General features: G+C 45.0%; 1 protein-coding gene across 4 annotated transcripts in view; it reads left to right on the top strand.

The window, feature by feature from the left end:
* Positions 1–17099, top strand: part of grin2ba (glutamate receptor, ionotropic, N-methyl D-aspartate 2B, genome duplicate a) — a 110107-nt gene that overhangs the window by 55866 nt on the left and 37142 nt on the right. For all 4 annotated transcript variants that reach the window (XM_027285495.1, XM_027285493.1, XM_027285496.1 and 1 more), the window contains 3 exons: positions 7757–7900; positions 8306–8576; positions 15237–15429. In XM_027285495.1, the coding sequence (XP_027141296.1) occupies positions 7757–7900; positions 8306–8576; positions 15237–15429 (608 nt within the window). The remainder of the gene's footprint in view (positions 1–7756; positions 7901–8305; positions 8577–15236; positions 15430–17099) is intronic.

Here is a 17099-nt window from a genome sequence, read left to right as displayed (position 1 = left end):
GAGCGGGAGAGGAAACATTTCATATTTTTTTTCTTTAGTTGGAAACAAACTTCAAGCAGCAAAAAACTCCAAAATCCAAACTATTATGACAGTCTGTCTTTCGGGAAGCTTTGGAGCTTGACATGAATCTTACAAGAGAAGAATCTCTAAATCGTTGGATGAACGCTTGTGTTAACTACACCTGTTGCTTCATTTTAATCATGACATTAGAATTGGGCGAGTCCCGTTACCCTCTGGTCGTTTACTCTAAGCAGCAGCTGAATTTTCTGACCTTCTGTGTTTTAATACGAGCGGAGATGAAGTCGTTGATCATTTGCTAAGCCCCGCTAACCTTGTTACTCTTGCTGCGCCTGTCAAGCTTTCGGTTCTCACGCTGCCGCTTACACGATACACTGACATGATTGATTTTTAGTCTTTTATGACTATTGATTTAGTCGACTGAAATAACCTTTTCCTGGAAGGTTTCATGAGCTGTACCTAGCTAGTTAATTAAGATTACATTAGTTAATAGAAAAGGTTGTCCGCTGACTCAGACAATAATGGTTGTAAATATGAGCTTATATACTAGATTAGAGATTAGATATATACTTTATTTATCCCACCACGGGGAAATTCACTTGTAACAGCAGCAAGATAGAAAAACAAAAGTAGAAGACACACAATAAACAGACAGAAATGAAACGGACAGAAGTTTCTATAACTACACAATAACCATGAAAAAAAAACAATCAACCTTCACTTAACCTTCACACTTAATGCCTAAAAGCTGAAACCATTAACAGACTGTAGTTTAAGTATGATAAGGAAAAGTGTAAAGTGAGATGACGACAGGTTACATTTATGTGTTTGATGAATGTAACTTTAGGGATAACGTGTTTATTAATCTCTGTGGCTGTGAAGTGAGGTGCCAAAAACTGCAGTTCCTCTTGTCGTCCACTTGAGGCTGAGTCAGTCTCCATAAGTCCCCATGTTCAAATGTCCAACTTCACAGCAGAAATAAACATGTTTACAGCCTGGTACAAAAAACAGTTTTGGTCTCTGTAGCTAATTTCCCCGTTTATGACAACTGTACTGAGGGTGAATTTATATACAACTCACCTGTTCACATTATATTAAGTCTTAAAGTTATGCAGGATTAAGAGCGTGGACGCTTTGATTGACAGGTGGGTGCTGTTACAGGTTGCTTGTTTCATTCAACCTGCCTCATGTCTTCCACACTGCACTTCCCATCCTGCTCTGATCCCTGTGGGTGACATCACAGGTACAGTGTCCATGTTTATACTGTCTGTAGCTAATGTCCTGCTCCTTGGCTTTGGAACTAGGACTGCAGGAAGTAAATTTAACATTTGCAGCAGTTGAATCCATTACTTGTTATTTAAAATGGCTTTTCTAGGAATAACTATTAGACATCTTAGCCGGTCTGTCACCGTATCTGTAATATTCTCCAAAATGTAGTCGCACATGTGTTAAACACTCACTCCCCACCTTATTATTTATTGCTCAGCCTCACCCCAGCCATACATTTCCCGAGACAAATACACAGATATGAAAGCCAGACTACGTCCATATATTTTGTAGACTCACCCTTCCCTCCAGTCACCCCTATTTAGTCTCCTTAGCCCACCTCGATCCAGACACAGACACGCACAGGAAGAACTATTACCGTTCTACAAGGACCAGGGGACAAACAAGAGCAAGCAGCAGGAAAAGCATCAGACTGCAGAGGCCCCTCGGTGGGTCGTCTGCTAAACTTAGAGCAGAAATGGGCCAGAGAGAAACGATCTGTGCGATCTTTGTGAGCCTGTGCCTGTGTCTGCGCGAGTGTTAAGTGCTGTTAACTTCCCGTTCAGACGCTGTCTGATCATGTCAAAGAAAACACCCTCGCTCACCTGGTTCAATTTGTTCCTCGCCGTTCCTTTTGTCGCCACATCGCAATCCAAATCACGACAAGGCAAAAAAAATTAGTCAAATATTTTAATGGAGACTTTTTTTTTTTTCTTTTTCTTTTAATTAAGGTTCAAAAAGTACTTAAAATAAGGTCAGTGTTAATTAGATGATGGTCTGACAAATGTGCCAGCTAATTAAGCTCGTATGTGTTTGATTAAAGATAAGTAGGCTTCCGCGATAAGAAATGTGATGATGAGGCACGGGAAGAAGAAAAAAAAAAGAAGAAGAAGAAGAGGAGGAGGAGATAGGCGGCAGCGACGGGAAGGTTTAATTGAGGTACAGATGATGTGTGTGTGTGTGTGTGTGTGTGTGAAGAGACAGAGCGAGCCGGGGACAGTGAGGGATGAAGAGAGGAGGGGTCTTGTCATCAATATGTAATTTCAGCGCACGTTGGCGCTCACAGGCTTTATCAGAAATGAGTGTGTGTGTGTGTGTGTGTGTGTGTGTGTGTGTGTGTGTGTGTGTGTGTGTGTGTGAATGCCTGTGGCTGTGGTGAGTTTATATCTCCTGCCCACTGTCTTTTAAATTCACTATCTTCAAGTGAAGGCCAGCTGTCCCCCCCCTCTTTCCTCCTATACCTCCTACTCCATTCGCTCTCCCTTTTTTCCATCCCTCCATCCCTCTTTTCCTCTTGTCTTACTCACCCTCTCTCTCTCTCTCTCTCTCCTCTCCCTACTCCTCTCCTCTCCCTCCCCCTCACTCATCCTCCCCTCCCTCTCTCAGGGGCCACCCCCTCGCGTCACTCTCTCTCCCTCAAAACCACACCCTCCCGCCTCCTCTCGCATCCCCGTCTCTCTCGATCCTCCCTCTCCTCTCAATCATCTCTCTCTCCTCCTCTCCTCCTCTCTCCTCTCTCTCTCCTCTTCTGCAGCAGCAGTCAATAGCAGCCCCCCCTCACCCACCCACCCCCACCTCCTCGCTCAAGTTCAAAGGAGCCTTTATAGGAAGGATAGAAATATGCATTGCCAAAAAACCTCCCAGCAACAGACACCATCGTCTTTCTCTTTCTCGGGCTTGCTCTACCTTTCTATCTCAGTCTTTGTCTCTCTTCCACTCGTGCTTTTTCTTTCTGCGTTTGCCTCCTTCGCTACTTCCTTCAAAAAGAAGAAAAAAAAAAATACCTGTATGGTGTACGGTGCACTTAAGGTTTATTAAAAATGCTTTGAAATCAATATTGTTGCTAAGGGAATGACAACCCTGTAGTTTTTCTTCACATTCTCCAACATTATCTTGTATTTCATATCATATTCCAGGAGAGGTAATCACGCAGCATGTAAGGAATAATCCACTCGGATCTCAGAAGTTATCTTAAAATAATAATAAGTATTTCTTGGAGGTCTTCTCAGGTCCAAAAAAGTTGCATCCGATCTGTAGAAAAACCTACTTGAACCCGACGTGCATCAATGAGTATTTAAACGATAGAGATCCTCTGTCTTACCCAATCGGGATAAACCCGAGGATAATTAGATGAGATCCAAAATGCATTCGACCCAAACAAACGCTAATAGGAAGAGAACATCAACACGGGCAGCAGCAGCATGTGTCATCAATAAAAAAGCAGCAGCGGGCCTGAAACAAGCAGATATATAATAATAATGTCCTGAGAACTATTGTGAGGACATAGAGAGGACACGGCCTTATTAAAAAAAATTATAAGCAAAGACTAATTTCACCTCCAGTAACCACGAGAAAACATAATGTAATGATATTTTCTAATCAATTTAATATCAATAAATCAAAAATGTATTATATATTTTTTTACATAGGCTGTAATATTAGACCGACTTTGGATCCTGTCCAACTTCCAATGAGTCTTAAAACAAGTGCCGTCCTCTGTGACTGTGAAGGTGAAGCCAAGGTGACAAAAGCTGCAGTTCCTCTTCTCGTCCACTTGAGGCTGGCTCCAGAAGTGAGTCAGTCTCCATAAGTCCCCATGTTCACAGCAGAAATAAACATGTTTTCAGCCTGGTACAAAAAACAGTTTTGGTCTCTGTAGCTAATTTCCCCGTTCATGACAACTGTACTGAGGGTGAATTTATATACAACTCACCTGTTCACATTATATTAAGGCTTAAAGTTATGCAGGATTAAGAGCATGGACGCTTTGATTGACAGGTAGGTGCTGTTACAGGTAGTTTGTTTGAGCATCCAGACGTCATTCAGCCCGCCTCAGGTCAGCCAATGATCCACGTCTTTGCCCATTTTGAGATTAGCCCGGGAGGCGACAGAAGCAGGACCGCCAACATGGCGCATATTCTGAGCTCTTGAGAAACCTGTAGGTGATGTCACGCGTTCGCTGTCCGTTCTTTTTACCGTCACCGGTTTAAAACAGGCGGAGTAAAATCTAAATGATATCAGCACAAACCCTGCAATAAATATTCAGATCAGAATATGCTCAAACAGCAGCAAACATAACTGAAGTAAACTAACATAATAACTTACTAATAATGAATTTTACTTCTTTACCGGAGCAAAACAAACTTTAAATCTCTGCACTGTTTTTGTCCACGATGGAAAAATGTGTTTGACATGTGTATCTGACTGTTACATGTTCTCTGCTGCTGCTGTATAGTAAACTGTAAATCTGTAAATCGTCCTGAAAACACTCGAGTAAACACACTTTCTGCAGCTCGGACAATGACACCGCGTGTTAGGGTTTTTTATTGTGTTGTTTCCTGCGGGTTGCATTTGAACGCAGCACTCAGAGTGCAGACGTGTGTACGCACTCAGCCCGCGAGAGTGTGTCCTCGTGTTCACCTTGCTTCGGTTTACGTGATCACTTTACAACACACTTAGCAGTTTAGCGGTGTGCCGCGGGTTGTTTTATCGCGTGTGTGTGTGTGTGTGTGTGTGTGTGTGTCGACAGCAGCACCCCGGCATTAGTCTATGATTGCACTGTTGATTTGTCATTTTGTGTGTTGTGTGTGTGTTTGAGCGTGCCTTTCTATTTGAGGGTGTGTGCTCGTGTGCATGCATACGAATATGCACGTGTGTGTGTGTGTGTGTGTGTGTGTGTGTGTGTGTGTGCATATTCCAGTGCAAGATTGGAAGTGGGTCTATTTCTTTTGCAGTCACTGATGTGCCCCTGTGTGTGTAATTGAAATACCTGAGTTATTGACTCTCTCTCTCCTCCAAGTCAAATAACTGCTCCAGGAGTGTGTGAGTGCACTCATTTGGAGGCTGTGGGGCAGAACAGGCGACTCTGGCAGACCACGGCCTGTCAACCATGGACTACACACACACACATGCATACTAGAGAGGCCAAACTTACACAAATACGGACATGCAGGCTAAATTAAAGGCTCAAACACACACACATGCATATGCATTGATACAAGCTACACAAACTGGCACAGACACTCAAATACCGATACGTCTCTATCCGCACACACGTGTCCCGTCTCTCTCTCTCTGACAGCAGCACTCCTCTGTGGTTGAACAACTCAGGCTTAGCCTCCTCCTGCCTAAATGGCTGGCTGACTGGCTGACACACACACACACACTCACACACACACACACACACACACACACACACCTCGGTCCGCCTGCTCCTCCTGGCTTCCTGCCCCCTTCACCGCTCACTACAGGATCACCGCCGTCTGCCAGCCTGCCCTCGTCCTCTCTATTCATCCTATTGTCACCGCATTGTCCTCTGCCTCCGTCCCTCCAGGGGCTTCAAATCTCAGCTACACCCTCACCCACTTTTTGTACATCTCCATCTTTTTATTCTCACTTGCTTAATTCCTTTTTCTCTCTCCCCTCCCTCTTTCCTCTTATCTGTCGCCTCCTCTTTTTGGAGCTTTTATCTCCATCTCACTCTCCAAACCGCCCATTCATCCTTGCTGTACTCTGTGCACCGTGGTTGTATTGTTCTGTGTACAGTAGCCAGCGCTGACGTCAGCCGTGGATCCACACAGAGAGACGGGGACTGGCTCAGCAGCAGATCTAAAGCCTTGCTGGCTGGCTTCCTTGCGTCTGGCTGACTGACTCGCTGGCCTCGCTGTCGCCCTCTGGGAATTTTAATACTCACTAATCGATCACCTTGTGCCAACAGAGGTGATAACGTGGCCAGACGCTAATTATTGTTGCTGTAAATGAAGAGGTGTTTTGCAGCACTTGGTTTTATTCGAGGTTTCTTATCATTCGACCCCGCTCCCTCCAGTATTTTCTCTTTTTTTTTTTACACCATATCTCTCACCCTGCCTCTTCTCTCGCTCTTCTTTAAGCATGTATTTTTCTCAAAGGCTAATGAAAATTCTGCAGACCTCTGGCACTCTGAACGAGCGCATTGGACAGTACATTAATACTGCTCTTAAAGAAGAGAGCGATAGAGAGAGAGAGAGAGAGAGGAAGCCAGAGGAAATGGGGGGAAACGGGGGTAGAGGAGAAAAGGCGGGGTGGCGGCGGGGGCGAGCGGGAGTGCGCGAATCTGGAAATTCAATTATAACTGTGCCCTGGCAGTAATTCCACTGGTATAAATGGGATGGCAGAGCGAGAGGAGAGATGGATAGAGATGGATGGAGCGTGGAGAGAGAGAGAGGAAGAGGCAAAGCGAGAGAAAAGAGAGAAAGTTGAGGAACAAATGGATTCAAGTATGGCCGAGAAACAGGAGTACATCAGTGTTTGCATCATTATTTCATAATTTCCAAATGCACGCGTCTGCGTCGAGCTCGGCGCCGGATGATAACGGCCCCGCGTACGCCGGCACATTATGCTCATTATTTGAAAGAGCGTTCTCGTGTTTCACATGCGCCCTGTGCCTCTCAACATGCCACCCCAATGGCACAGTCCTGATCTCATTTACGCAGGAACAAGGTAACGGATCAACTCGTGTTCATCCCCACCCTCCCTCCACCGGGATGAGGCACGTTAGCCTTTGATGCTGAGTGAAGCACAGAGAGAGTTCGAAGAAGCCAGGGAGATTTCAACACCCTGCCCGCCTTGCCTCGCCTCACCTGTCCTGTCCTGGCTTGTCAGCTGCAACAGATTTTTCCTCACATAGAGTCGAAACAGTCTCATTCATATATTTTGCCACATCAGAAGCTCCAACATCCGAGGACATAAACACGCTCCTGTACATTGTGTACACAGGAGTTTGGCTCTCACACTGACTCACCCATGCACAATAACGAGCTCATGTCGCAGAACTGCAGAGTCTCGTCTAGACTCGTATTTCTCACCTCCTCCTCCTCTTCTTCTGTCCGGCTCAATATTTCGTTGCGACGCTGGTGGCATGAGGCAGGCTTGGGGATCTAGTCTGTGAGCGATGTTTATTGGAGTGTCTGTCTCTGACTGTACTGCTGTTTGGTTTGCTGTACATTCTGCATCTCTCATATTTAGATTTAGTCCTTCGAAGGGAAGGGGCACAGTTAGGGGATGTTTTATGTGCAGTGTATTTATCATGTAATATCTAGCAGCTCGCAGGTTGCATTGAAATTTCATCGTTCCAACATGGCTCTAATGAAACAAATTGATGAAAATGATCGATGAGATCAAGGACAGCAGCTTCCAGTGCCTGGAATTTGTTCCAGCCGCCCTCATGTACAAACTCATTAAAGGAGTCATAAAGGCAACTAATGAAAATCATGACCGGTATCATTACAAGCCCGCTGGTGTCCTCTCGCCTTTCTCCTCTGTGAGCGAGAGAATAAAGGCGGCTAAATTAATGTTCGCACCAATAATGTTACAAAACCGCCCGCCGTCCTTTAAGTAGTATCTGTTCTCCTCTGTGTGTAAAGCCAACTAAATTAAAGTTCAGGCCAGTACTGTTACATAACACTCTGCCTCTTTGTCCCTCTGTCATTTCCAGGATGACAACTCCATGTTTTTTCAGTTCGGCCCCTCCATCGAGCAGCAGGCTTCGGTCATACTAAACATCATGGAGGAATACGACTGGTACATCTTCTCCATCGTCACCACGTACTACCCGGGTTACCAGGACTTTGTCACCAAGGTAACCACACTCCACGGCAGAGACCACGTGCACGAGTAATCAGGGCGTAAAGGCGAGATGACACGGAGCAGAAGATGAATTAGCTTCCATCGCTGATCACTTTAATGTCACGTTAGGAATATTGCAGCAGTTTACTGGGAAATTTTACATTATAAATCAACTTTTGGGATAAGAGACGAGTTTCTCAAGCATACAGCCGTTGGTATGAACCCACCATTGAACATCTGAACCTTTATAATGATCCCAATTTGGAGAATTTTCTACAACCATTACATAATGTTGTCACACCCGCTCCACTGGTTCTTAAAGTAACACCGTCATCCTGATACAACGATGTTACTGTGGAACAAGTATCAATTCTTGCACAAATTAAACTACTATCTAATGATCGTCTTCTTCTTCCAGATCCGTAGCACCATTGAGAACAGCTTTGTGGGCTGGGAACTGGAGGAAGTTTTACTACTTGACATGTCCGTAGACGACGGAGATTCAAAGATCCAAAACCAGCTGAAGAAGCTCCAGAGCCCCGTCATTCTTCTCTACTGCACAAAAGAAGAGGCCAACACCATCTTCGAGGTGGCCCACTCTGTCGGCATCACCGGCTACGGCTACACATGGATAGTGCCCTCGCTGGTAGCTGGAGACACTGTTGTAGTGCCTGCAGAGTACCCCACAGGTAGGACACGCTCAGTCTTCATGTGCAATTCAGTTTATAATGACTCTGCTTTCAGATGATCCAGTTTTGACAGTCTTGGTCAAAATGTTTGGCGTTGCACAAAGGCTAAGCTGTTTCACTCAGAATTATGCACACAGGTCTCGCATGGCCAGTTTTAAAGATGCCATCCAGCGATCTGTGGATCCAAAGTGTCAAAAGTACCATGAACGCATGCAAATTCATACGTGGCCACACTATTCCTCGATTACACAGTGCTCTACAGCAGTGGTCCCCAACCTTTTCCTAACTGCGGACCGGGGGGGGGCTGAGAACATGCGCGGAGAACATGCAGTAGGCATTGTAGCTTGTTGCCCGTGAAATCCAATGAGTCAATTAAAAATTATCAACCCAAAAAAAATAAATAAATAAAATAACAACTACCTCGCACAATTAATTATCTTTTGTAATTTACATTTATACTTAATATTTTCTTCTTCTCCTACCAACTGTAGATAGAGTAGTAAGTCCCCCTTTAGTATAGTCCCAGTCTAAGTCGAGCGGTCTTTTATTTTGAAACGGTTTTTTATTTCGAAATGACCGTATTCTCCTCACTTGCGGGAGACTTAGATAATAAATTCTTGCGCGGCCCGGTACTGATTGATCCACGGACCGGTACCGGTCCGCGGCCCGGGGGTTGGGGACCACTGCTCTACAGGACGACTACCAAACTAGGGAGATCAGCAATGGTATTGCAACAGCTGCAGGAGTAGACATGAGTCATAAAGTTTACATTTAAACATTAGCCACCTCAAGCAACTAGTCACACCAGACCAAGTGAGGCTGTAACAGCAAACTCCGGAGTGCTTGAACCCGAGCGACGGTTTGTTTTATTACTTAAGAATGCAACTTTTCTATTGTAAGAGGAAGAACGTGGTTTCCTCTTTAAAAAATGACATGGTCTCACTTATAGAAAGCAGCTTCGCCATCAGCTAATGAAGACTGTGAAGCTATGTGGACTTTATTTTCTTAAATTACCGTCCCATGGTCAAGAATGAGCTTCACACTCATAAAAATGGAGATGGAGTCGATGCTTCCAGCACTTGGAGGCAGAAATGTTGCCGTTTGGTTTTTACCACGTACAGTATGCTCAATGCTTTTCCCCAAAAAATGATGTAACGCTAAAGTGTCTAACTTTAGACAAAGGCATGTACTCAACACTTGACGCACCACAGACAGAACACTGAGACTCTGACATGTTACTTCACAATCTTTATTTTGCGGTAGCTGTTTGGATTCTTTTCCTCCAAGACAAGAAACAAACTGACCTTTGTGGATAATAAGGGAAGGAGTGTTTCTCCCTCGCTCTCCCACCACCACAACACCACTGGAGGTCATTGTAACCTTTGAAGGTCAAATCGGTGGAACCGAAGTGACATCTGAGTTGTGGTGCATTAACCAGAAAAACCAGCTCACGCAATATGTCAGAGCGCACCTGTCAGCCCGCCTCATGTAACTCCACTTTCGGCACTTCGGGGTGGATAGACAGTTTTAGAAAAGGCCAACTCGCAGCGGGAGTCATACCTGTAACTCTCTGTGATGTTGCTAGCATGAGAAGTAATGGAACTTTCCAGGACTTCAGTCTATTTCACTCTCTGTAGGACAGTAAACCTCAGAGCAGGTAGTATATTTACGCCGGACATATGAGCCTGATAATTTGTGTTTGGCTTGTTGATTTACGGTGAAGGGGAGATATTACACTGCTGCCTGTCCTCAGCAGTTTCTGGGAAATGGTTGCCAGGCGGAACCCCGGGATCGCTGTGCCGATGAAGCACCGTAACTCAAACTTTTTACCTCTGCTCCCTTATTGGCATCCATGGATGATTTACTCTAAATGAGAGTTAGGAGTGTGTTTGCGAGCCTGTCTGTCTGTCTGTCTGTGTGTGTGTGCCAATGAGTGTGTTTGCTGCTGTTTTTTGTGTAATGTCTTTTGTGCATTTGTCTGTGAAATGTGCGATTGGTTCACAGTTTAATTTACATGAGTGTAATCAAATGGGCTGTGCGTTTGTGTTTTTGTGTGTACCTCGCATGGCGGGTGTTTACTTGTCAGCCAGGATGAACAAAACTATCGTCGTGTGTGTGTTTGTATCGGTTTGTCTCTTCTAAATTAGGGTTCCACTCTATAAAGTTTGATACATCACCGTATCAGTTATGTAAATCACACAACAACTCCTCTCTTGATTTATGTTGCCACAGAGATAATCGTGACTAGCTCATGTGCTGCCTGGATGATTACAAAGTGGAGCTGCTGGAGTGGCTGCATTGACGGACACGCACAAACCTCTTTTCAGTTCACACTGACTTATCATGGGATTAATCATGTCGGACGTAATGACAGATAGCGGGCTGAGTGTCATCCGCTCATTTAATGCGCGGCGAATACGATACGAGTAAGAACAAAATGACAGATATTAGATAGATCATTTATACTTTGTGTTACGTTAAATAAAATTGGAAACAGATTTATTGTAAAATACGATCAAATCAAATTAAGGTTTTTGTTTTTGTTGTGCAAGACATGGACATGGTGAATACACCATTCAGTTTAAGCTGGTGGGTACGGAGTAAACAAAAGACCCAGAATGGAGGTTTTTTAAAATATAGCATAATATAATCGAATATAAGTCAGTTATGCAGAGGGTTGAAGGTTCTGTGCTTGTAAATGCTGTCCACTGCCAATAAGATGAACATTATTGTAGGGTTTTAAGGCAGCACTGCGTAGAAATTGGTATTTTTGCGAGTGCAAAAGCACTGTGGTGATATCAGCAGTTGTCTTTGTTATGATTATATCACCTATGATCAAGCAAGGTCAACAACACAAGATAGTCCAACAGCAGTCAGCCCAGCTCGGCGTCTTTCAGCCTTTTATTTCACCAACCACTAAAAGTCCCAGATTTACTCTTATCCGACGGCTTCTTCCTCGTTCACTCTCTCCTTTCCTCTTCTTCGCTTCCTCCGTCAACGTCCTCTTCTGTCTTTTCGCCTCTGTCATTACATCCATAGACGCTGCTGAGTCAGGGTTACATGCCCACTTGCCCAGCTCCTGTTCTGGCACGACACTGGCTCCTCTCCCTATCAGCATTCACTCATGTCCTGAGCACAGAGTTACATAGTGCAGACAAACAGAGACATCGTTCACCCGATTACAAGTCAGTGGAGCATTAAAATGATTTATGATTTATGGTAGAAAAGTTCCACAATGTTGCTTTAACAGTTTCAGCCTTGACAGTCTGTAAAACATTTAAAAGACTCCTCATTTAGTGGTTTTTAGTTGTGTTATTGCAGATGCATTAATATCCCGATGGCAGCGTTTTAACAGAATACTGTTCTGAATTAACCAGGATGAAAGAGAAACACACTGGCACGATATATTTGTAGACTTTAGGCATTCGACTGTGGAACTCAATCATTCAGCCGAGCCTTCTTTCTGAGCTTTCAACATCAACATCATGAAAGCCACATGAAGCCTGTAGCGGCAGTCAACCACGCCAACTTCTGAACCAGCACGGTGCGAAACGACACCGCGGCACAGCATGTAACTGATGGTGTGGCGGTGTCTGTGTGTGTGTGTGTGTGTGTGTGTGTGTGTGTGTGTGTGTGTGTGTGTGTGTGTGTGTGTGTGTGTGTGTGTGTGTGTGTGTGTGTGTGTGTGTGTGTGTGTGCTCTGGGTGAATCCAGCAGTCCAGGGTTCAGCAGACGCTGCACGCTGACTGTGGGGTGAATTTGCTTACTAGGCACACTTAATAATTTGCACCCTGCGTGATGAAGAGCCTCCAATTCTCATGGGTAATTCCACCGATGCCTTCCTTAAGTGGCGCTCTGGGGAACCATCTCTCCTCCCACCCTCCTCCTTCCTTCCCTTCCCTCCTTATTTCATACTGTCGTTCCCTCGCTTCTCTGCTTCTTTATCTTTGCGTCTCTGCTGCTGCTGTCTGACTCTTTCCCCTCTGCTTTTTCTGTCCCTCTTTTTCTTCCTCGTCGCTCTTAGCTCCTTCTCTTACTAACAGCTTTTCTGTCTCTGTTCTCCCTGATCAGAGTTACACACCACTGCTGCCTGTGCTAACGTAACTAACCACCAAATCTGACATCACTGACAATAATAAGCCGGTGCCAAAAATACCCAGTGATACGGTAGCTCCGCTGTTGCGTTCTGCAATCAGTTCGCCTGCTTGTGGATAGTCTGTCTGCAGTCTTTGTGATTTTCTTTGCGTGTATCTGTGACAGCGAGACAGCTTTTGCCTTCAAACAGAGCCAGTATCCAGTTTACAGGCCAGAAACCTGCTCAGCCATATCACCGCCAGTTGACATGACTGTGTTGTGACATTTCAACATGTCCCGAGAGACGTATGAACATATACGCATCTCAAGATGTAGAAAAGAATACTCCTCACGCTGGATGCACATATGCAGCACAAACATGCTGCCAACACACACACGCATACATCTTCTTATGAAAGACTCTTCCCCATAAAATAATAAAAGTGTAGTGCGCACAAAGGAGCAAGCGATGGGATTGAGTGAGTGAGTGTTGAGAAAGTGTCAACAGTGTGTGACATTAGATGTGGTCCGGGAGGGCCGGAGCTGTCAGTGCTGAGCCCCCCATGAGGAAGGCAGGTTGCCAGGCCGCCTGTCTATTTCTGCCCGCTGACATGGTAGTGGATTGGCTGACATGTGGTCATACTCTGTCGGATAGACACAGGCTGATGGATGGACAGATTAAAAGGCAGACAGAGACACAGATAGCCTGATAAATTGACTTGAAGGCAGTCAGTGCTTCACTGAGAGCTGCATGACCTCAACCCAAAGGAAAACCCAAAAGAAATCAGTTATTAGAAGTCATAAGTGCACTGTGCTGAGAAAAAAAACAGAAAAAAAGGAGATGTTTCAAGCCTGGACAGGTATTTTTCCAACGTAACCTGTAATCTAACGTTGTGGAGTTATGCCAATAGAAGCAGTTTTGCCCGGTTACATAGCCTGCATGCCCAGCTCCTGTTCTGGCACGACACTGGATACCTTTGATCTGGAAGGTTTCCTCATTAAGGTAGTGACTGTAGGTAGTTTAAGGAGTTTAACACACTCCTTACACTTTAACGTGGACAAATCTACAGCTTGTCAGACGTTTCCCTAATTACTTTTTCGACAATCCATCCATTCATCATAAACGCTTTATCCTTCAGGGTCAAAGGGGCTGGAGCCAATCCCAGCTGACATTGGGCGAGAGGCGGGGTACGCCCTGGACAAGTCGCCCATTCATCACAGGGCTGACGCACACAGAGAAGCAACCACTCATGCTCGCATTGACACCTATGGGTGATCACCTTGAGGGCTGGAGAACCTGAAAAGAACCCAGGCAGACATGGGGAGAACATACAAACTCCACAAACTCATGCAGGGCAATCAAACAGCTGCTTTAACAGCTTATTCACCAAACATGCATTAAAGTTTCAGAATGGGTCCAAACAGTTTGTGAGTGAGTCGAGCCCAAGGACGATCCCACCTGTTGGCTCCAGCCTGATAAAAATCCTGACAGCGGTGAACAAGAGAGCTAAATGATTGGCCATTAAAAAGAGATAAACATTGCACACTCGGCTCAGCGCCGGGCAGCATGTACTGTGTGTCATCAATTAATGGTGACTGTTTGTCATGACTTAATCATATTATCAATAATGGCAGTTTAATATCAATGAAAGCCATTATCAAAATGTCAGCCGTGTTTTAATTGATGCATAATGGGCCGAGTTTGATCGTAAATCGACTCTTCTCATCTCTGTGTTTGTCTTTCTTCAATTCTGATTGATCATAGGGCAAAAAATGATTAAGAGACACACCGAGAGAAGATGTTCACATTACGTGTACGTTCACATCCTTCCTGGATTGACACAAAAAAAAGCCAAACTACTTCCATTTACCCGCTGCTCCCTCCTTAATAATCAATAGCAGAGAGGGACAGTGGGGGTGGAGGAAGGACGGGCATCCTGGCAAACAACTGAATGGGCTGATGGATGGTTGGAAGGTCACCGTGAGAGAGATGGGCAGGGAGACAGAAAAGAGAGAGAGAGACAGAGAGAGAGACCTACAATGTTCATAAACAGACAGCTTGTCAAAGGAGAACAAGACTCGGGCAGACAGAAGGACAGATAAACAGGCGTACGACAGTGCAAAGGCCAACAAACAGAGACAGACAGTGCTTTAGACAGACAGATGGACAAACACAGCAAGGTGATAGACGCTTAGTCAGGCAGGATCGGTGCGCTGTTCATCTGCTCTCTGAGTCATCACGTACCGTAGTGTGTGCTCTGCCTCTTGGAGAGTGTTCAAAACATACACTCTGTATACCCTGACAGAGTTATCCCCATCTCTACCCGCTTTAGTCCTCTCCATCTGTCTCTCTCTCCTCTGTCTCTCTTCACTTTCCCCTCACCATACAGTCCAGTTCACCTCTCCTCATCCTCATGCTTTATTTACCTCACATTCCTGGACCCATTCCTACTCACCTCTCTATTTTTACCGATCCATCTGTCCCCTTCTGTCCCACCATCTTTTCTTTGGGGTTCTTTTTTTTTCTCCACACCACCCGTGACCCTTCTCTCTCTCCTCGTCTTGTTTCGTCCAACCCTCCCCCAGGTTTGCTCTCCGTGTCCTACGACGAGTGGGACTACAACCTGGAGGCCCGCGTTCGCGACGGCGTGGCGATCATCACCATGGCGACCTCCACCATGATGATGGACCGCGGGCCTCACACCCTGCTAAAGTCCGAGTGCCACGGAGCTCCCGACAAGAAGACTCCCATCTCAGGCAACCCCAACGAAGTGCTCAGGTGAGTGGAGGCTGGAGCGTGTGGTCCACCTGTCCATCACGTGAACCAGGTCAGCTGTATAACTTCCATTTGTCTGCAGCATATTTATATATTACAGCTTTGTTTAGTTTAATTGTTCGGTTGATGGAATAGTTTGACATCCAAGCTTATTTACTTTGCGACTGAGAGTTAATAGAATAGATTGATACCTCCTTTCACATCTGTCTGATAAATATAAGACTACAGCTAACAGGCACAATGACTTCAAACAGGTGAAAACAGTTGACGTGTTACTGTCCAAAGGGTAAATTTACCTACCGGCACCTCTGAAGCTTCTAAATTATTATATCTTGCTTTCTTAATCATTTTCCTGGTTGTTACTCGGCGGATGATTTACAGGGTGGGATCAGTTGCTAGGCAAACAAGAAATAGAAACCATAGAAATAAAATCCAACACATTTTTGTACCAATTCAACAATGGAGATATAACATGTGAATCAGTGAGATTTACCTGTGCTGCTTTGTGTATTTTATTACCTTCAGACCTAGCTTCATATTTAACAGATAGATATGAGAGCTGGGAATCAAACCATGGACGTTGTACTTATGTGGTATGTACTGGAACCATCAGTGGCACCAGAACTATCTCCTTTCTTGTGTTATATTTCCTGCTGATTTCTGCACACCTGAACACTAATACCTGTCGAATACACCACGATGACATGCCAAGGTTTCCAGGTGTGTGTTTTTTAAGATATGTCCGAATGCACAAGTTGAGAAGTAACTGGATTTTGTGATTCCGAGGCCGACAAAGGAGACACTACATTGAGAATAAGAATGAATTCATAGAATACTGATGCAGTTTTTATGACTCTCGGTACATTATGACATCTTCATCGTTGAAATGGAGACGCTTACATATCTGTTTAGTATTTGTTGCATATCGCAGATCAGGTGACTTGTGACATCTTGGTTTATTTGTATATTTAACACATAAATAAAGAGAGAATCTGGTATTTTATTGTTTGCATTCTTTCAAATTAAGACCAACGTTCAGCTTCCTGTTGGATGTTTCCACTCGTGGAAGTTTGAATCATTCCAGTTTGTGTTATTGTGAGAACAAAGTGAAGAGGTAATGTTTCTTTTTTCCTGCTTCGTGTGCAGTCCCGCTCATGTCCCATGAAAACAGTGTATAATAAAGTGTAGAGGCCACGTGTCCCAGCAGTGGTCTCATTTGTTTCCACTCACTTGTTTACAATTACACTTAATGTCTCCAAATTAACGCGGCAATGATTTATGGATGCTGAAACGCTACGCGCAGCAGCTTTAGGTGGTGCACGCCGGGTTCAGGTGTTGCAACGTCGACGCGAGGAGCATCCTGCCAGAGATCAGCACAACCACGGGTGCAGCAGAAACACACAAACACACACATGCACCTTCATCCCCTGCATACTGTGATCATCCTCCTCCCCCTCCCCATGTAATAATACCCTACGCACACAAACACCCCCCCAACCTTCCTCAGGAAAAATCCAACCCCACCCCCTCGGCTGTCTGTCTCAGCAGCAGGCCTTTTGAACTGGTTGTGAAGCGCAGCGTTCGGCGGCCGCTTTTGCTCTGCAGCGCTGCCTAATTGGTCCCAATGGCGTTTCAGTCGACGAAACACTGGCCCCTGTCGTGCTGTGCTCCAG

The sequence above is a fragment of the Larimichthys crocea genome, chromosome XII (assembly GCF_000972845.2).
Source record: "Larimichthys crocea isolate SSNF chromosome XII, L_crocea_2.0, whole genome shotgun sequence".
NCBI lineage: Eukaryota > Metazoa > Chordata > Actinopteri > Sciaenidae > Larimichthys > Larimichthys crocea.
Note: the sequence above shows the minus strand (reverse complement) of the source record. Positions and strands in the feature narration are given on the sequence as shown.